The sequence below is a fragment of the Notothenia rossii genome (assembly GCF_949606895.1).
Source record: "Notothenia rossii genome assembly, chromosome: 11".
NCBI classification, from domain to species: Eukaryota; Metazoa; Chordata; class Actinopteri; order Perciformes; family Nototheniidae; genus Notothenia; species Notothenia rossii.
In genome coordinates, this window is record NC_136910.1 from 56,958,339 (window position 1) to 56,979,448 (window position 21,110).

Below are 21,110 nucleotides of genomic sequence, written 5' to 3' on the forward strand. Positions count from 1 at the left end.
GTGTTCAACATGTAAGAAGTAGAAAGTACAGGTATTTGTGTTCAACATGTAAGAAGTAGAAAGTACAGGTATTTGAGTTCAACATGTAAGAAGTAGAAAGTACAGGTATTTGTGTTCAACATGTAAGAAGTAGAAAGTACAGGTATTTGTGTTCAACATGTAAGAAGTAGAAAGTACAGGTATTTGGGTTCAACATGTAAGAAGTAGAAAGTACAGGTATTTGTGTTCAACATGTAAGAAGTAGAAAGTACAGGTATTTGTGTTCAACATGTAAGAAGTAGAAAGTACAGGTATTTGGGTTCAACATGTAAGAAGTAGAAAGTACAGGTATTTGTGTTCAACATGTAAGAAGTAGAAAGTACAAGTATTTGGGTTCAACATGTAAGAAGTAGAAAGTACAGGTATTTGTGTTCAACATGTAAGAAGTAGAAAGTACAGGTATTTGTGTTCAACATGTAAGAAGTAGAAAGTACAGGTATTTGAGTTCAACATGTGAGAAGTAGAAAGTACAGGTATTTGTGTTCAACATGTAAGAAGTAGAAAGTACAGGTATTTGTGTTCAACATGTAAGAAGTAGAAAGTACAGGTATTTGAGTTCAACATGTGAGAAGTAGAAAGTACAGGTATTTGTGTTCAACATGTAAGAAGTAGAAAGTACAGGTATTTGAGTTCAACATGTAAGAAGTAGAAAGTACAGGTATTTGAGTTCAACATGTAAGAAGTAGAAAGTACAGGTATTTGTGTTCAACATGTAAGAAGTAGAAAGTACAGGTATTTGAGTTCAACATGTAAGAAGTAGAAAGTACAGGTATTTGTGTTCAACATGTAAGAAGTAGAAAGTACAGGTATTTGTGTTCAACATGTGAGAAGTAGAAAGTACAGGTATTTGTGTTCAACATGTAAGAAGTAGAAAGTACATGTATTTGTGTTCAACATGTGAGAAGTAGAAAGTACAGGTATTTGAGTTCAAAATGTAAGAAGTAGAAAGTACAGGTATTTGTGTTCAACATGTAAGAAGTAGAAAGTACAGGTATTTGTGTTCAACATGTAAGAAGTAGAAAGTACAGGTATTTGAGTTCAACATGTGAGAAGTAGAAAGTACAGGTATTTGTGTTCAACATGTCAGAAGTAGAAAGTACAAGTATTTGAGTTCAACATGTGAGAAGTAGAAAGTACAGGTATTTGTGTTCAACATGTAAGTAGTAGAAAGTACAGGTATTTGTGTTCAACATGTAAGAAGTAGAAAGTACAGGTATTTGAGTTCAACATGTAAGAAGTAGAAAGTACAGGTATTTGGGTTCAACATGTGAGAAGTAGAAAGTACAGGTATTTGTGTTCAACATGTAAGAAGTAGAAAGTACAGGTATTTGTGTTCAACATGTAAGAAGTAGAAAGTACAGGTATTTGAGTTCAACATGTAAGAAGTAGAAAGCACAGGTATTTGTGTTCAACATGTAAGAAGTAGAAAGTACAGGTATTTGGGTTCAACATGTGAGAAGTAGAAAGTACAGGTATTTGAGTTCAACATGTAAGAAGTAGAAAGTACAGGTATTTGGGTTCAACATGTGAGAAGTAGAAAGTACAGGTATTTGTGTTCAACATGTAAGAAGTAGAAAGTACAGGTATTTGAGTTCAACATGTAAGAAGTAGAAAGTACAGGTATTTGGGTTCAACATGTAAGAAGTAGAAAGTACAGGTATTTGAATTCAACATGTGAGAAGTAGAAAGTACAGGTATTTGAATTCAACATGTGAGAAGTAGAAAGTACAGGTATTTGTGTTCAACATGTAAGAAGTAGAAAGTACAAGTATTTGAGTTCAACATGTGAGAAGTAGAAAGTACAGGTATTTGTGTTCAACATGTAAGAAGTAGAAAGTACAGGTATTTGAGTTCAACATGTAAGAAGTAGAAAGTACAGGTATTTGGGTTCAACATGTGAGAAGTAGAAAGTACAGGTATTTGAGTTCAACATGTAAGAAGTAGAAAGTACAGGTATTTGTGTTCAACATGTAAGAAGTAGAAAGTACAGGTATTTGTGTTCAACATGTAAGAAGTAGAAAGTACAGGTATTTGTGTTCAACATGTAAGAAGTAGAAAGTACAGGTATTTGAGTTCAACATGTAAGAAGTAGAAAGTACAGGTATTTGTGTTCAACATGTAAGAAGTAGAAAGTACAGGTATTTGTGTTCAACATGTAAGAAGTAGAAAGTACAGGTATTTGTGTTCAACATGTAAGAAGTAGAAAGTACAGGTATTTGTGTTCAACATGTGAGAAGTAGAAAGTACAGGTATTTGAGTTCAACATGTAAGAAGTAGAAAGTACAGGTATTTGTGTTCAACATGTAAGAAGTAGAAAGTACAGGTATTTGTGTTCAAAATGTAAGAAGTAGAAAGTACAGGTATTTGTGTTCAACATGTAAGAAGTAGAAAGTACAGGTATTTGAGTTCAACATGTAAGAAGTAGAAAGTACAGGTATTTGTGTTCAACATGTAAGAAGTAGAAAGTACAGGTATTTGAGTTCAACATGTAAGAAGTAGAAAGTACAGGTATTTGTGTTCAACATGTAAGAAGTAGAAAGTACAGGTATTTGTGTTCAACATGTGAGAAGTAGAAAGTACAGGTATTTGTGTTCAACATGTAAGAAGTAGAAAGTACATGTATTTGTGTTCAACATGTGAGAAGTAGAAAGTACAGGTATTTGAGTTCAAAATGTAAGAAGTAGAAAGTACAGGTATTTGTGTTCAACATGTAAGAAGTAGAAAGTACAGGTATTTGTGTTCAACATGTAAGAAGTAGAAAGTACAGGTATTTGAGTTCAACATGTGAGAAGTAGAAAGTACAGGTATTTGTGTTCAACATGTCAGAAGTAGAAAGTACAAGTATTTGAGTTCAACATGTGAGAAGTAGAAAGTACAGGTATTTGTGTTCAACATGTAAGTAGTAGAAAGTACAGGTATTTGTGTTCAACATGTAAGAAGTAGAAAGTACAGGTATTTGAGTTCAACATGTAAGAAGTAGAAAGTACAGGTATTTGGGTTCAACATGTGAGAAGTAGAAAGTACAGGTATTTGTGTTCAACATGTAAGAAGTAGAAAGTACAGGTATTTGTGTTCAACATGTAAGAAGTAGAAAGTACAGGTATTTGAGTTCAACATGTAAGAAGTAGAAAGCACAGGTATTTGTGTTCAACATGTAAGAAGTAGAAAGTACAGGTATTTGGGTTCAACATGTGAGAAGTAGAAAGTACAGGTATTTGAGTTCAACATGTAAGAAGTAGAAAGTACAGGTATTTGTGTTCAACATGTAAGAAGTAGAAAGTACAGGTATTTGTGTTCAACATGTAAGAAGTAGAAAGTACAGGTATTTGTGTTCAACATGTAAGAAGTAGAAAGTACAGGTATTTGTGTTCAACATGTAAGAAGTAGAAAGTACAGGTATTTGTGTTCAACATGTAAGAAGTAGAAAGTACAGGTATTTGTGTTCAACATGTGAGAAGTAGAAAGTACAGGTATTTGTGTTCAACATGTAAGAAGTAGAAAGTACAGGTATTTGTGTTCAACATGTAAGAAGTAGAAAGTACAGGTATTTGTGTTCAAAATGTAAGAAGTAGAAAGTACAGGTATTTGTGTTCAAAATGTAAGAAGTCAAAGTAAAAAGTCATCAGAAAAATAAGTAGTGGAGTAAAGTACTGATACCAGAAAGATGTACTTGAGTACAGTAACGAAGTATTTGTACTCCACTACTTCCCCCCTCTGATAATTATGATGGACTCATCTCATTGCTTCTGGCAGGACAAACAGCCTCCTTCCATCAATCAACAGGATGTCTAGGTGATATTTCACAGCAGGAAGATATGAGAAGACTCACCAAAGCAACACATTTCAGTTACATAACCTGGAGCTGCCGCTATCACCCATCGCTCTGCCTTCATTGTTCAAGACACTGAACATAATGATTATGCAGAAGTATGGAGGAGGAGGACACACACACACACACACACACACACACACACACACACACACACACACACACACACACACACACACACACACACACACACACACACACACACACACACACACACACACACACACACACACACACACACACACACACACACACACACACACACACACACACACACACACACACACACACACACACACACACACACACACACACACACACACACACACACACACACACACACACCATCCATTCCATAAATACAGCGTCTGTAGAGCTCGTTGACCTTTGCACTGAAACTCCATTATCAGAAACTTTTGGCTGCAAGTTAAATTAAGCCACGGGGAAATAAATGGAAACTTTGAAGGACTGTAATTTGCTGCAATTATAGGCGTAATTATAAAAAAGGCACTCTATTTTCTCTCCGCCACACTTTATATTTAGATGTTTGAAGTGGAGTAAAGCAACACAACACAGAAACATAAGTTTACTCCATCAAGAATATTTCTTTCATTGCTAGAGAATAACTAAGTGAACTTAATTAAGTACCATTTTTGAGTACATAAGACTACTAAGGCCTAAGTATTACTTTACCACCTTTCGGATAGCATTGGACTCCTTTGTTTACTTCAGGAACATGATCGTGGCATCACTATGTAACACACACGCTGCTATTGGCTAGTGCTCCAACACATTGTAAGTGATAGGTTAAGGGGCGGGACATCCCTAAGCGGTTGACCAATCAAAACAGAGCCGGCCAGCAAACCAATCAGAGCAAACTGGGCTCTGGTTTCAGACAGAGGGTGAAAAGAGGTGCTGCAGCACAGGCAGTCACTACATACTGATATACACCTGAACATCAGCAGGAGAGGACTCTTTAAAGTAGAGACACTACATACTGATATACACCTGAACATCAGCAGGAGAGGACTCTTTAAAGTAGAGACACTACATACTGATATACACCTGAACATCAGCAGGAGAGGACTCTTTAAAGTAGAGACACTACATACTGATATACACCTGAACATCAGCAGGAGGGGACTCTTTAAAGTAGAGAGACTACATACTGATATACACCTGAACATCAGCAGGAGGGGACTCTTTAAAGTAGAGACACTACATACTGATATACACCTGAACATCAGTAGGAGAGGACTCTTTAAAGTAGAGACAATACATACTGATATACACCTGAACATCAGCAGGAGAGGACTCTTTAAAGTAGAGCCACTACATACTGATATACACTTGAACATCAGCAGGAGAGGACTCTTTAAAGTAGAGACACTACATACTGATATACACCTGAACATCAGCAGGAGAGGACTCTTTAAAGTAGAGACACTACATACTGATATATACACCTGAACATCAGCAGGAGAGGACTCTTTAAAGTAGAGACACTAATGATATGTCCTTTTTAATAATGTAAGAATAAAGCCTGCTTCAATGAAATCTCAGATCTAATGTACATTGAAGGTTCTCGAACATATTGTCAGTGATTGTAGTGTTAATACATGCATCCTTGATTCTTGTTTTATTTGTCGATGTTGCTAATGGACCCTAAGTGATCATATACCCTTACCTAGGTTTGATTCTATACTTTACGCCAGTGCAGGATTATAGGCTATTTATAAAATATCCAACTAAAACAATTCCATGCATTTTATCAATCTATCTAAAATATTCAAAAGGCGTGGGCTCGTATTTAAAAAATGGAAATGAAAGCCATTTGAGGACAGGGGCTATCAGGTGACTGTCTGGAGTTTGTCTGAGCAGACAGCAGAGAGAAATATATATTTATTACAAAAAAAAACGAGTCGTGACTGTCTGCTCGGCTCTGCCTTCAAGAACTCCGGAAAGAAGTCTCCACAAGGAGAAGAAGGCTGTAACATCCGGGGGATCATCACCGGAGAACCAATGGATGTGCGCGAGGACACCGGCATTCCCTGCTGCGCGTCACGAAGACCGGGGAAAGCTCGGTCACGGTGCGGGGGAGGGAGAGAGAGAAAGGGAGGGAGAGAGGAGCTATTTAACGGAGAACCGAAGAGAGCAGAGACACACCGGAGCAGCTTCAGCACCACAGACAGAGACTACAGAAACACTCAGAAACACTCAGTACCGGCAACATGGTTCTCATCTGGACTCAGTTTGGAATGAAGCAGAAAAATGGCAATGTGAAATGCAAGGTGCGCGTGATGCACAGAGGAGACAGCTCCGGGTCCTCTTCATCAGGGGTAAGAGACATTTTATTTCCTTTTTTTTATTTTACCGGTTTGTGTTTATGCTAAATCATCAAATACTCACACTATAGTGAGTTAATGCAATTTCTGAAGACATGACAGTGTTAATGCTGTTTGCTAAAAAGCTGACTCAACTTAATCAGAACATTTGGATGAATTATTTATGGTTAATATGTCGGGAATTAAAAGCCGTCGTTTCTTAAATTCAGCTGAAGGTTTAATATTTGAATCGGAAATTCCTGCGATGAAGAATGTGGGACTCTTCTGATTTGATGTGAATGCTTCTAGAATTGACACCAAATGAACATAAGTCAAATTATATTCGCTGTAAATGCATCAGTAGTGGTTGTAGTGGATATTTTTTGTAGTGAATGAATCGTCACTTCTGATGCAGTGTGTTAACCCAAAATGCAAAAGTCGCTTATGTGCGATCAGCCAATCACTGCAGAGATCTCGGTCGTTGGGGCAAAAACGAAAATCTCCCCTTTTGCAACTTCCCCCCTCTCTCTCACTGTATTGTGCTTCAGCCTTTAAAATGCATAGATGTTCTGCATATTAATACATACAGTGCAGGCGGTGTGGAGGTTGTCCGATGCATGAACCATAGTGTCTACTCTAGGGGATTGATATTTACATAAAGCCATCCCTTATTCATCATCAGCCTTCTTGTAGCATGCACCACTTTTTATGAATGTACTAAGTGTGATTGTTCTTGTTTCCACAGGAAAGCAGCAAATCTGAGCCGGAAGCCCCGTGCCTGGCCATCAAACCCACCGGCAAAGACTTCTACAAAGTGCTGGGAGTCTCCCCCGACTCCAACGAGGACGAGATCAAGAAGGCCTACAGGAAGATGGCTCTGAAGTACCATCCCGATAAGAACAGCGATGCAGACGCAGAGGACAAGTTCAAAGAGATCGCTGAAGCCTACGAGATCCTGAACGACCCCAAGAGGAGAAGCATCTACGACCAGTTTGGAGAAGAAGGTGAGAATTCATTAGTGACATGTGGTTATCACCGCAGCACAGGCTGGAGCGTTACATATTCACTAAGTACTGGGGAGCCGAGCGAGGATCCTGACGGAGAAACTTCCTTTTGAAACCGGCTTAGCGTCAGCTGTGGGGCTCATCAATGATTCAGCAGCGACAGTTTTTCCTGCTGCATTTGCAGGAAAGTAGACAGGAAGTAAGAACCCTAAATCTGCAGGTTTAACCCCTTAGTGACTGATTGGGAGTTTAGTCGCTACAAGCTAAATGAAAAGAGGAAACATTGGCAGGGAAGAATATTGGGTTAAACATCTGGACTTACTTCTGGATGTATATTTAAAGTGATCCTATAGCATGTTCAGCGTAACCCAATCAGGTTTTAATGAACTTCTTCTGATTTTCCAGGTCTTAAAAGTGGATTCTCGTCAAGGGAAGGGAAAGTTTTCCGCAACACCTGCCACACCGACCCCCACGCCACCTTCTCCACCTCCTTCCACGGCTCCGACCACTTCGACATCTTCGGCAACGAGGCGGACGAAGACGACCTCTTTAACCCCTTCAGAAGCTTCCCCTTCAGCCACGTTGGCGGCGAGGGCGGTCTGCGGCGAGGTCAGAGGCGACTGCAGGGCGACGAGGTGGTGCACGACCTTCTGGTGACCTTAGAAGACGTGATGCAGGGCTGCACAAAACACGTGAAGATCACCCGAAGCCGCCTGAACCCGGACGGCCGCAGCCTGAGGTCCGAGGAGAAGGTGCTGAACGTGGTGGTGAAGAAAGGCTGGAAGGCAGGCACCAAGATCACTTTCCCCAGGGAGGGAGACGAGACCCCAAACAACACCCCCGCGGACATCACCTTCATCCTCAGGGACAAAGAGCACCAGCAGTACAAGAGGGACGGCTCCAACATCGTGTTCACCGCCAAGATCACGCTCAAAGAGGTGAGTTCGTGTCATCAGTGTCAGGCTGGAAGACTCAAAGGCTTTACTCTCAGATATCTTTATTGAGGAGGGTCTTGCAGACAAAATACATTCATCTCAAAAAGAGAAGACGCTATAATTAATAATAATAATTCATTCTATTTAGCGGCACGCTAGGTTTAAGACAGGGAACCATCTGCAGTCCCTGGACTCACATACCAATCAACAAACATTCAAACGTGTCTTAGTGCCTATCACACTAACATATCAAACAGACCTTAAGTCCCCATCAATGCAACAGAATGGATATAAAAGATAACACGTTTAAAAAACCAGAAGAAGATATAAATGGGTTTCTGATTCTCATTGTTATATATAAGTCTATACATCTACTACTATATATATATATATAAGTAGATATGGTATGTACCTACAAGCAGCTTACACCCACTCAGATACAGGCTCACCTCCACCCACCACTTCCTTTATGTTTATGTAACAGAAGCCAGAGAATAACGATTACAGAAAGGCTTGAAAAAGACAGAACCGGAAGGAGGACCCGAGCCAAAATGAGGGATAGAGTGGTGATATTCTCAGGAGGGGACACAGTGTTCTGCTGCAGGGGTCTGAGCCACAATAGGCTGACAGACCCCCCCCCCCCCCGGCAGCAGCAGCAGAATCCTGCCCACGCTAGTTACCTCAGCGGCCCCTGCAGAGCGAGAGAAATCAGGATCTAAATTTAGCCTCAGCGCCGACCGCCCCCACCAATCACAGCTCTCTCTCAGCTACTATCTGAGCTGCAGACTCCTCCGCCAGAGAGGCTGTTCTGGCTCGCTCACCTCTCACTTCTCGTAAACCCACGCACAGATTAGCCAGCCTCGCAGTCACAGAGAATGACATTTCAAACAGCGCCCTCCATCTCCCTCTGGCTCACTTCACTCCCACACAGGAGCTGCAAAATAGACCGGCATAACATCTGTAACACCGTTTGTATGTCGTTGCATAACGGCACAGCAGAGAGAGATTCTTGGAAGCTCCTGCAGATTAAACAAGAGGTCTTATATAAAGTGTGTATGTTGCATTGTTGGAGGAGCCTTCAGATTCTCATTAAGACACGAGAAAGCCTTTGAGTCTTTGAACAGTAGAAGCTACCAGACCAGCTCGTTGATCCATGATGTGACTTCAAAGAGCTTGTTCTTAATAGATGTCCTCTCCTCCTCTTCCTCCTCCAGGCTCTCTGCGGCTGCACGGTAAACGTCCCGACTCTGGACAGCCGGATGATGCCTCTCCCCTGCAGCGATGTGATCAAACCTGGAGCTGTGCGGCGGCTCCGAGGCGAGGGGCTTCCCCTGCCCAAAAGCCCCTCCCAGAGAGGCGACCTGGTGGTGGAGTTCCAGGTGATTTTCCCCGACAGAATCCCACCTCAATCCCGGGAGATCATCAAACACAGCCTGGCTCAGTGCTAGTTCTCAGTTAGCTTCACCCAGTGTGTTGTTCTCAATTCACGAGCCTTTGCTCAAGGTGCTAACGTCCACTCGGAGGGAAATGGCAAGTGGCGCTTTAGCGAAGCTCAGAGGAGACGACTTTCTGCACAACAACATGCCGAGCAGAGAGACAATGAGGAATGGGGTCTTTAGTATCTGAGGGCGTCCATTGACTCTGCAGCCAAAGGTCATCTGTACTGTTGTGCCTACAGCAGGACACCAGTGTGCTATTCGAGTCTGTATAGACTTCCTTAAGAGCTGAAACAGAACTAACTGTAGTTATATGGTGCTCATATGACGGATCTTTTGCATTGATTTATTACAATAGCAAAATATATACTTGTGTACAAGGATCTACTTTGTGTACAAAATGCAAAAAAGTTGTCTCTAACAGAGATTCATATGTCAAATGTTCTATTGAATGATTTGAAATGTTTGTATATAATCTGATAGGATGTATTATTATTATTACCTGATGGACATGTTTGAAAAGCATGACAAATAAAGGGGAAAAAAGACTTCTGTTTTCTGTTTCTTTGTGATGAACATGCAGGGCATAAGTGGACTACACAAGTCCTCACACATAAGCACGATGCAGAGGATGCATGAATACATTACAAAACAATAGGAACCACCCCCCCCCCAATGGATAATACCATCATCCGCTTTTCATGCTCTATTGTAAAGCAACTGCACAGGAGACTCAACATAAAGGGGCTCTCTTTACCATCTTGCCCCATTTGGAGTAACCCCTGTCTTTCTGCAGGACGAGGCACTTTAAGTAATAATATCTGGCAGAAGGCTGGTATTACTACACTTGGACAGATATAGAGAGACCAAACCCTTCCATTTCAACAACTCAAAAATCAGTATGGTCTCTCAGGCTCATCTTTTCTATCATATGCACAACTAGCATCTATTATTAGTACAACATGTAAGGAGGGAGACATGCCTGCTTCATGTATGGAAGAGGACCAGCGCCTCAAGAAAGCAATCATATCATCAGGTGTGGTCTCTAACATTTATAAATTATTATCTAGGGCTGCCCCGAATACCTATTCTCCTGTCCAACTGTCCTGGGAGCATACCTTGAATATCTCTCTGTCTGCTTTGCAATGGAAGTCCATTTGGCAGTCAGCTATGTTCTCTTCTAAATGTGTAAGATTCAGGATCATACAGTTCAAAATTCTCAATAGAGCTTACATCACCCCTGTTACAAAATCCAAGATGGACAATAAACACAGAGATTTATGCTGGCATGAATGTGGCAAGCGAGGTACATTGTTGCACCTACTCTGGGAATGCCCAGCGGTAAAAAAACGTTGGTCAGAAGTAATATCCTTATTGTCTGAATCTTTAAAAGTTAGTTTCCCTACATGTCCCATTGCATGTCTGCTGGGTCTCAAGCCAGATGGCAATGTTGCAAGGACTACCGATCGGCTCTGGACATTGGGCTGTTTAGCCACAAAAAGACTCATCCTATTAAACTGGAAGGAACGCAAACCAGCCTGCTTTACTCGGGACTCGTGGCTGAGGGAGTATCTGGACCTACTGAACATGGAGCGTGCAGCTTCTCTGCTGGGGGAGTTTGAGGGGAGACAGGAGGATTGCGGTTCACTGTCCGCAGCTCTCCTAGCTAACCCTGTCAATATGGCATCTCCTGTGTAATGTATAATGCATTGTGTATGTAATGTCCTGTGTATGTCACAATCAGCTGTCTTAGGAAGTCATCCTTGCATCCACCCCCCCCCCCCCCGTTACGTTTTGTTTAGTTGTTGTTACATGTTTTGATGTACGGTTTGTTATCTGGAGCAATGTCTGTTTATTTTATAACTGAAAAAAATATATATATAAATAAATAAATAAAAATAATAGGAACAAACATACACACACTTTAAAGGTGCAGTGCATGGCCAACAGGTGCTACAAGCTACAACAGCCATAACTCACTGCAGCTTCAGAAAGGATGCAAATATGGGAGGAGGGAGGAGGCGTGTGGCGCAGTGGGTTAGTGCGTTGGTGTTCGGATCAGGGGGGCACAGGTTAAAACCCCACTGCAGTCAATATTTCGGTGTGTCCCTGAGACACAGGGGCGCCGTAAGGGGGTGAAAAGTTAGGACGATTCTAAGGGCCCGTGACTGACAGGGGCCCCAAAAATTGTAGAACATTAAGAAAAAAATGTTTAAGTAACCTTTCATCAATCAACAATAATGAACATTAATATAACATTATATTGATAATTTACTCACTAAACTTATGATTCATTTCACTTTTTTTGTTCTAAAAGTTAATTATCCAAAGCCTCTGTATACCCCTTCTATTTACATGTAATGGTTTGGTCCTGTCTCCAAACGCCGTCCGGCACCGCTCTTTCTAGCAGAGCATGTGAGGCAGGGATGCGAGTACTTACGTGTGTACGATGTCTCAACGACTAACAAAGTCAGGCTTTCAAAAAAGGAAAAGAAAGGAGAGAAAGACAAGAGAGAGTGACAGTATGTCACCCAGTTTTGCTTTGCACCACCATCAGGCCTTTTCATTTCCGTTTTGTTGTCCATTTACACTTTAATACCCGCTTATTTTGTAGTTGGTATGTAGATTTAATTAGAAAATCTGCTGCTTATGTTTTTTTTTTTGTGATAGCATTTTTATAAATGATAATATTGGTGTTAATGTTCACTTTATTTTAATTTAAGAGGTCATGTATATTTAAGTTATATTTATTTTGATTTATGAATGTTCCATTCAAAAATGTTATTAAAAAGGTATGTACACCATAAAAGATGACTATTGAGGTCTATTGTCAGGAATGTTAGTGTTATATCAAATAGTGAATTCTACTGCAGTAGAATTTGCAGTCTGCACAGTGTTATATGTTCACAGCTCAGTGTCAGTAAATATTGATCGCTTAGTATTGGACTACAAGATAAATGCAAGCCTGTACAGGTGGAGTTATTTAAAGCATAAATGAGTCGGTTGGGTTCTGGAGGTGTGGTTACAGCAATTGTGCTTGGTTTGCGTGGCCTGTGCCTGGTGGTGGGGCCCAATGTGATATATTTTCATGGGGCCCAAAATCCCTGGCGGCGCCCCTGCTGAGACACTTCACCCCAAATTGCTCCTGTGGGGATTGTCCACAGTATTGAGTATGTAAATCGCTTTGGATAAAAGTGTCTAACATGTAATGTAATGTAAAAATATAAAAACACACCTCCATCTTCTAGTTTAGCCTCTTTCTGTTTGGGGGTGTTGAGGTGTACCTTAGTTTGGAGGTTCAGGATCAAGGGTTGCCAAACATCACGGGGATCGGATCAGTGATATTTGGAAGCCAGGAGTTTTTCTTCATATAAAAAAACACACATTTAGGTTGGTGAACATCTGCAAGGAAGACAATATGCTCATCCTGAGGAATTAAGGATAAATAACATTCTCAGTCAAACGAACTAAAGAGTTAAACCTTCTCTCTCTGCACAGAGTGAAAGGGAAAAGGTGTGCAGCTTTTTAAAGGGCAGGTATCATGTGCTAACAATGACCAATCAGTGATGAGGAAATGATTTCAGGTAAAGGCAGTGGAATGTGTTTCACAATAAGCTTGATATTTAAAAGATTCAATCATTATATGTTAATATTTCATATAATAACTTTGTGTCTTTCCAACAAAACAGGGTTAAGGATACATTTGACTTATCTATCCATGATTTTTAAAATTGGAATCATATTGTTATTCTGTTTGTTTTTTTGACTAACTATAATTATGCTGAGAGAATCTGGAATTATTTGTGTTGGTATGTTTGGTCTTTGTTCCTCATGTTGTAGTCCTTTTGTTTCTCATTGAGTTCATGTGTCTTTGTGGTTGTTTTGGCGCTTCTCATGATCGTTGTGAGTCATTTTATGTCCCTCTGCAGCATTTTGAGTCTTTTCTTGGTTGGTACAAATGCATCCATGAGGAGATGAACATAATCCCTGCAGGACTCTTCAGGGCCGCAGGAGTCTGACTCTCTGCTGCCATCTAGCTGTGATTCCCTGCCTCACCAAACACCCTGCACATGATAGGACACACCTGCTGTGGATCTGTAATTCATGTGGCTGTAAACTGAGTGCGAGTTGCATAGTGTCAGATCAAGCTTTACGAGTGAACTAAGATGAAGACAAGCAGGGTGAAAGACCACAGCCCCATTTGGAGACTGTATGCGTGTGAGAAGCAGCGTTGCAAGATGTTATCAGATCCACAACACTTTGAACCCACAGTAATCCACATTGATTGACACACCTGTGCTCAGATGCGACGTGACACTTCAATTGAGATCAGCAATGTTAGCATGTCTCAGATAATCCAGAGCCCCTCGCCAAATCTGGAGCCAGGTTTCCCCGTGACTAACCTGACCCTGGTGGTCCTCCTGCTGATCCCCTGCGTGGTGGTTCTGCTGCTGCTCAACTGCCTGTTTCTGGGCTACAAGTTCCTGATCCTGTCCCAGAAGAAGGGGGACGGGGAGGAGATGCTGCTGGATTCCTGCTCCCTGCAGGGACCCATGAGGCTCTCTCGGGGGGGTTGCCCCGCTTTACAGGACGTTAGGAGAGCTTATTTGTCTCTATCCGAGCCCATTTTACAACACCCGGTCACCTCATCCCGGGCTTCGTCCAGGGAGAGGGTCGGTGGTGGGGTGGAGCACCAGATCCGGCTCCTGAGGCCAGATGGGGCCACAGGGTCTCTGAGGGCACCGAGCTCCATCCGGGCCGCCTCCTCTGCGGCGGAGTTCAGCCTGAGAATGCACCTCCACCCCCGGTCACAAAGCACTGGGACTCAGCGGTGGGGTAAAAGCGCTCCGGTGTTACCGCAGTCCAGCGACTCTGAGGCCGAGACCAGAGTGAACCTGGTGCCGCCGAACTCTCCCACGGTGAGTCCTGAGGCAAAAGTACACACATCCTGTACTCAAGTAGAAGTACAGATACTCGTGTTTAAAAATACTCTGGTAAAAGTAGAAGTACTGACTAAACTTCTTTACTCAAGTAAAAGTAAAGAGGATTTGACATGTACAAAGTACCCATAAATTAACTAGCAGTTGTTTTAAAGAGTACCTGACCTCCCTTTATATTAATAGAACAATAATGTCATTGTTAGCTAATGAATGTTTCCATGCTGAACAACGGCAACATGACAACGTTTTCATTGGTCCCTCTTCTTTAGAGAAGACCAGGAAATGATGGATACACGGATCGTGTTCAAATCAATAGGCACGCAATGACTCTAAATAATAATGATCACGCCACCAAACACACATTCAGACTAAAGGAACCAGCCTGTTTGGAAAATGTGAGAAGTAGAAAGTAGCCTACAGGTATTTGTGTTCAACATGTGAGAAGTAGAAAGTACAGGTATTAGTGTTCAACATGTAAGAAGTAGAAAGTACAGGTATTAGTGTTCAACATGTAAGAAGTAGAAAGTACAGGTATTTGTGTTCAAAATGTAAGAAGTAGAAAGTACAGGTATTTGAGTTCAACATGTGAGAAGTAGAAAGTACAGGTATTAGTGTTCAACATGTAAGAAGTAGAAAGTACAGGTATTTGTGTTCAAAATGTAAGAAGTAGAAAGTACAGGTATTTGAGTTCAACATGTAAGAAGTAGAAAGTAAAAAGTCGTCAGAAAAATAAGTGGTGGAGTAAAGAACTGATTCCAGAACAATGTACTTAAGTAACAAAGTATTTGTTCTCCACTACTTCCGTTCCCACCTCTGTCCTGATGGAAGGGACACTGTAAAGTAGTATGGAGTATCGCAGGTTGAATGATTAGAGGATATGCATCATACATTTCCGAAGCCATATGCATGTTATTTGACGTTACTCTTACCATTAGCACGCATCTAAACAAAGTGGAAAATGCATGACAACAAAACACAACAGAGACAAGTCACCATGTTAAATAAAGCTGCACTGATAATTAATATAACGTGGTTTTCAGAGGAGAAGAAACAAAAACGGAACAAAACATCTCATTTAAAAAAAACATGATAATAAATAACAAAATAAAAGTTATAAATCCAATATCAAAATTGCTTTCAAAAGATTTGCTTTAGTTCAGCTATTTTTTTTATTTACTCTATTTCTAATCAAAGTATCATTAAATAATCAGAAACCCATCCCCACACAGTGATGTTGGGATTTTTAGGGACTTCCTGAAGTGTTTCAATGTGAATGCTCTGATCCATGCCTTCATAACATCCCGACTGGATTAGCCTAAAGTGCAACAGCATACTTTTTGGATCACCTGCATTCACACTACAAAAACTTCAATATGTCCAAAACTCGATTGCTCACCTCCACCCGACGCTCCGACCACATCACCCCGATCCTCCATGACCTCCACTGGCTCCCCATCAAACACCGCATTGACTTTAAAATATTACTTTTCACTTTCAAAGCCCCCCCCCCACTACCTCTTTGACCTCATCCAACGACACACCCCCACCCGTCGCCTCAGGTCTGCTGAAGCTAACCTACTGCAGCCCATCAGGACAAAGCTCCGGACCTGGGGTGACAGGGCCTTCGCAGCAGCCCCCCCCTCACTCTGGAAGCCCCTCCCCAGCCACGTCAGATCCGCCAACACTCTCACATGATTCAAACAATCCCTCAAAACTCACCTTTTCACTCTTGCCTTCAACTCCTTATCCACTAACCCCTTGCCCTGATTCCTCCTAGCTTAGCACTTTCTACTTTTGTTGTTATTTAGTTTAACTTGCTTGTAAGCGATTTGAGCACCAGGAAAAGCGCTTTATAAATGTAATGTATTATTATTATTATTATTAATACCCTGCTTATTTGGTTTATTCCAAGCTAAATGGAAGAGTAACAACCTGCTTCCTTTACAGCAGGAAATGTAAACGCTTAAATCAATGATAAGTCATCTGTGTTAAAAGTTAGTGAGCAAGAGATCTGTAAAGAAGTGTCAGATTATTCCTCAACACAAATGGATGTCTGTCTACCCGAAATCTGACCTCCAGTTGAAAGTAAAACGTTGTCCCTTTCATCCTTTCTTTATAACTAATGCTGTTGATGTATTGTGATTTAAAAAAAAGGTATCTAATATGATCTGGACAACAGCTGGAAATTAGCAACGTTGGCTAAAGCTGCCAAATTTACAGTTTTTTGTGACAGTGGATCAATAGGGACTGTCCACGACACTAGTGTGAGACCTGTCCTTTGTTTTCCCAGCAGGAGGTCCAACATGAGGGTCACCTGCGTCGCAGCAGCACTCACCAGATGCTGAGGGACCTGAGTCCAGGTGTAGCCCTGCTGGTGTTTGATAAGGCGGAGATGGAGTGTGAGTTCAGTAACGCTCCGTCAGAGGAGTCCGGTCTGAACTCGTCTGCAGTCGGACCGGGACTGGACAGCGACTTTGGAGCCAGTGCAGGTACAGATCTGTCTACTTCATTAAGATATTAAAGGTCTCCTATTTTACTGTTTCTCATCAATGTATCACAGGTCTCAGATATATCCAGAGCCTGTCTCTGATTGGCTGAAACACCAAACAGAGCATTGCAGCATTACCCATAATCCCCTCTGTTTCAGCCCTGTTTCCAAAGTGCTGATTCTCTGTCTGTTACTTTAGATGAAAATAAGGAGCCCCTCCCCACGCCCCTCTGAGAGACATTTGGTTACAAAGAACTCAATGGGGCTCTAGGAGGAGATTCAGGTGATAAGGGGGGGGGGGGGGGTTACCTTGGTTGCTGATTGGCTAATGGTTACACAAGACAAAACATCGTTATGACATCACAAAGTGGCCAAAATCTGATCAGCTCATTTTCAGACAGGTTTTTATAGAAATGGATCAAAAAGAGAGAGAATCTTTGTTCCTGAAACTTTCAGAGTCTCTTTCCACAGAGGGGACACATGTTGATGTAGAAGAGACATGAAGAAGAGGGGACACATGTTGATGTAGAAGAGACATGGAGAAGAGGGGACACATGTTGATGTAGAAGAGACATGGAGAAGAGGGGACACATGTTGATGTAGAAGAGACATGAAGACGAGGGGACACGTGTTGATGTAGAAGAGACATGAAGACGAGGGGACACGTGTTGATGTAGAAGAGACATGAAGACGAGGGGACACATGTTGATGTAGAGAGACATGAGTGCATAATAGTTGACCTTTAAACAAAGTAAAGTAGTGATTTAAGAACCTGTCCCTCCCCAGGAGTGTCCTTGAGGATCCTGTCTGCTGACAGCGACGGCCTCTCTAACGGCATCCTGTCCTCAGCTCTGGAGTGGGATTACTACGACCCGTGCTACGTGAAACAGAACAACGTGCACAATCACAAGCACCACCGCCCCGCCGTGCACCCCAAACAGTACTGGCTGTAACTCCTTTTAATGTTATTTATTTCTTATTTATTGTATTATTTAACTAACCTATACATGTTTTAGTCTTAAGTTTGTGTCACTAAGGATTTAATCAGCACAATGTGTAAATAAGAAAGCACTCTGACACTGAGTTTGTTCAAATTATGAAATATTAACCATGCACTTCTTCACCCGTGTTATTATGAAATGTTTAATATGCACTTATTCACTATTATTGTTATTCTAAATGAGGTCTCTTCTTTGATGTCAAAAGGGCTGTTCACATAGTCCTGGATTCCATTCACATAAGGTTTTATATTCACTGTTATGATTTACATGTTTTGTGTGTCACTCTGAGTAATAAAGACTAATTTAGAATTAAGTGCTTGTTGATTATCTTTCCATTGAAATCACTTAAAGGTCCCATGTCATGTCCATTTCTACTGATCATAATTCCATTGTTGAGGTCTACTAGAATAGATTTATATTGTGCAATTTTCCAAACTCACATTGGTTTCTCAAACAGCATCTCTGTATAGTAATAATAATAATAATAATAATAATAATAATAATAGCTTGGATTTTTATAGCGCCTTTCAAGGGACCCAAGGTCGCTTTACAAGTAATAGTGCAAAAACAAACGTCAGACAGACAAAACAACAGATCGATTTAGGGGCCAAAAGCCTTGGCAAACAGATGGGACTTGAGGGCCCTTTTGAAGGCGTCGAGTGAGGGGATGTTGCGAATCTCCGCAGGGACAGCGTTCCAGAGGGTGGGGGCTGCCACACTGAAGGCTCTGTCCCCGAAGATTCGAAGTTTGGTGCGGGGGGTGGTAAGCAGGCCAGAGGACCGCAGGTTCCGGGGTGGGGCATGTGGGTGAAGGATGTCCGATAGGTCTGGGGGGCAAGGGCATGGAGGGACTTGTATGTGTATTATTCACTCTCTGTCCTACACGGCTTGTTGGAGCTCCTGCTCCTTTTATTGAGTTTAAATCCTTCGGGCCAGATCATAAATACCCAATATTTGTTCATTTCTAAATATCAATTTTCAGTCTGGGTTGTGTCCCAGATTCAAAACGTTGATTTTCATCATTTCAATTTGTTTGTGTGAAGAAAATGGTATATGTAAACGGTCTCAATCTGGTAGAAGAAAAATAATAATAATGTTAAAGCAGGGGCTCTAGATTGAAAGCCTGATATAATAGAAAGCATTATTTCAAATTACTGTGGGGTCAAACATTTGTGTGTATGTTGGCTAAAAATGTATAAGACTTATAATATAGCAGAATGAAATCCAAAATGATGGAAATGTAACAAAATAAACGTCTGATTTCAAGACATTAAAGTTCTACTCCACACCAGCAGGGGGCGCTGTAGTTTCAGTGTTTGGTTCCTCTGGAGTCGGAGCCAGTGCGCATATTTTATTTAAATGTGTTTTCGATTAGAAGGATTAGAAATATGATTACACAGATAACCCCCGAAATCGCTGGAACTGTAGCTTTCCAGCGAGACTTTGCCGGACTCACGCTTGACTTTTCGTTACGCTGTGTGTGATTGGTGGATTTGTGTGTCCGTCAAGGAAATCTCGTCACTAAGGACCCGCCCACCCAGAGAGAAAACGGCTAGAAATGTTTTGAAGATGTCAAATGTTCCGCTTTTTATCTAATTATCTCATCACACAGTACTCTAACATGAACTACTTGCATTTCTAGCAAGACCAGAGATTGTCCTGAACATTTTGATATGTGGCACGTTATAACAATTACATTCAAAAGGTAATATCTAAGAATCCCTTTAGTCTCCAGCCGGTTAAAATGCATGGTACAGATAGGCATGATGATACTCAGCTTTTCCTGTAGAAATGTGGCACATTAAGAGACATCCTGATTTAATGATCAATTTGGAGAAGAAGCAACCAGAAGGCCTGTCGTTGAACAATAATTTGATTTGTTGATCATTGTTAGCTACACTGGAGCTTTAAAGAGTGAAAACGGAAAACGGGCTACAAGAAAACCCAGTCAGTTCCTTAGAAAATGAGTTGAATGCTTGTTGTAAGATTTGATGCCTTAATTGCCACCATTATAATGACTCTTCCCTCAAAGTGGCAGTTTAATGATTCTCCACAAAGCGTCTGATCTGTGGGAAGTGTAATGAAACAGATTTCAGTCCATTATGTAAATCCTCGTTAAGCCGCATCGTCCTCTCTCGTTAAAAGCACTTCCATTTTTTCTGGACAAAAAGATAGAATCCATTTACCAGCTCTCAACCGTGCAATTACTCTCAAACTGTTCCCAATATGTTGTGAAGATATCAAGAATGAGTTCATAGATAGGCCTACATTATTTTTAAATCAAGGCAAACTAGTTCCCTTTTATATAGGTTTTAGTGCATTTAATGGTCTGTGTCCCGAACGACAAATATGAACCTGAAAATGTGGATTATAGGACCCCTTTTAATCATATAGGATGTGTATTAAATGCAGGATTTTAAGAATAGTTTGAAGGCATTGCTGTGCACTTTATTTTAATTTGTACGGATATTTTAACCGTTATATGTTTAGTAACAACCAGGGTATATGCAGGAATCCTGAAGTAAAATAAAATACCTTTCAAGACCTTTTTTAAGACCCTTTCCATACATTTTAAGACCTCATCGCCACTTGGAGTTCTAACCGGTTACATTGAAGACACACTTTACCTCACATTTACTATATACAGTATTGATTGTCCTTCCTCCTTATCTTCCAACCATTTGGACGCAGACTTGCATTTCCCCATAACGATGTTGCTTAGCAACCGGCGTAAACGGACCTTCGTGCGCCATCAAGCAGTGAGCGTGCGATGTCCTGTTCAGATGACGTCACATCCAACGGATGCCAGAAGTAAAATACACAGAATCACACTACACACCTACGCAATTACTACAATCAGGCAGACTGTAGAATACAACCTCTTTGGACCATTTATATACTTATTGAAAACAAGCTTCAAAATGTAAAACCTTAGAAAATGCAGTTTATACTTTTTAATAGCCTTCATTTTTGCTGCATTGATTTATCAACTCTTAATACTTTCTAAGACCCGCGGACCCCCTGGCATTGTACCTGTAGTAACAGCAAACTGACTTACTAACAGCTTCTTCATCAAGACAAACAGAAAGAAATGAAAGTCACAAAAAGAGGTGA

The 21,110-nt window shown here is 41.1% G+C and overlaps 2 protein-coding genes across 3 annotated transcripts; both read left to right on the forward strand.

Moving 5' to 3' along the window:
• The first annotated feature begins 5,999 nt into the window (after positions 1 to 5,999).
• On the forward strand, positions 6,000 to 10,126 carry LOC307024035 (dnaJ homolog subfamily B member 5). The gene is made up of 4 exons (XM_079657813.1): positions 6,000 to 6,207; positions 6,938 to 7,196; positions 7,602 to 8,134; positions 9,346 to 10,126. The coding sequence occupies exons 1-4, from the start codon at positions 6,100 to 6,102 to the stop codon at positions 9,577 to 9,579; spliced, it is 1,134 nt and encodes a 377-aa protein (XP_079513939.1). The 5' UTR covers positions 6,000 to 6,099; the 3' UTR covers positions 9,580 to 10,126.
• A 3,444-nt stretch (positions 10,127 to 13,570) lies between these two features.
• Positions 13,571 to 18,309, forward strand: hwa (huluwa). Of its 2 annotated transcripts, none has more exons than XM_079660523.1 (3): positions 13,571 to 14,486; positions 16,798 to 16,996; positions 17,782 to 18,309. In XM_079660523.1, the coding sequence occupies exons 1-3, from the start codon at positions 13,872 to 13,874 to the stop codon at positions 17,946 to 17,948; spliced, it is 981 nt and encodes a 326-aa protein (XP_079516649.1). In that variant the 5' UTR covers positions 13,571 to 13,871; the 3' UTR covers positions 17,949 to 18,309. The 2 variants fall into 2 exon arrangements, with proteins under 2 accessions (XP_079516649.1, XP_079516650.1); XM_079660524.1 differs by having other exon boundaries at positions 13,574 to 14,486; positions 16,801 to 16,996.
• The last annotated feature ends 2,801 nt before the right edge of the window (positions 18,310 to 21,110 follow it).

Excerpts from the sequence above, each read along its gene's own strand:
- LOC307024035 (XM_079657813.1), top strand. The coding sequence starts at position 6,100 with ATGGTTCTCATCTGGACTCAGTTTGGAATGAAGCAGAAAAATGGCAAT. Across the intron at positions 7,197-7,601 it reads CGACCAGTTTGGAGAAGAAG|GTCTTAAAAGTGGATTCTCG; the intron begins GTGAGAATTCAT and ends CTGATTTTCCAG. Across the intron at positions 8,135-9,345 it reads CCAAGATCACGCTCAAAGAG|GCTCTCTGCGGCTGCACGGT; the intron begins GTGAGTTCGTGT and ends TTCCTCCTCCAG.
- hwa (XM_079660523.1), top strand. The coding sequence starts at position 13,872 with ATGCGACGTGACACTTCAATTGAGATCAGCAATGTTAGCATGTCTCAG. Across the intron at positions 14,487-16,797 it reads TGCCGCCGAACTCTCCCACG|CAGGAGGTCCAACATGAGGG; the intron begins GTGAGTCCTGAG and ends TTGTTTTCCCAG. Across the intron at positions 16,997-17,781 it reads CGACTTTGGAGCCAGTGCAG|GAGTGTCCTTGAGGATCCTG; the intron begins GTACAGATCTGT and ends GTCCCTCCCCAG.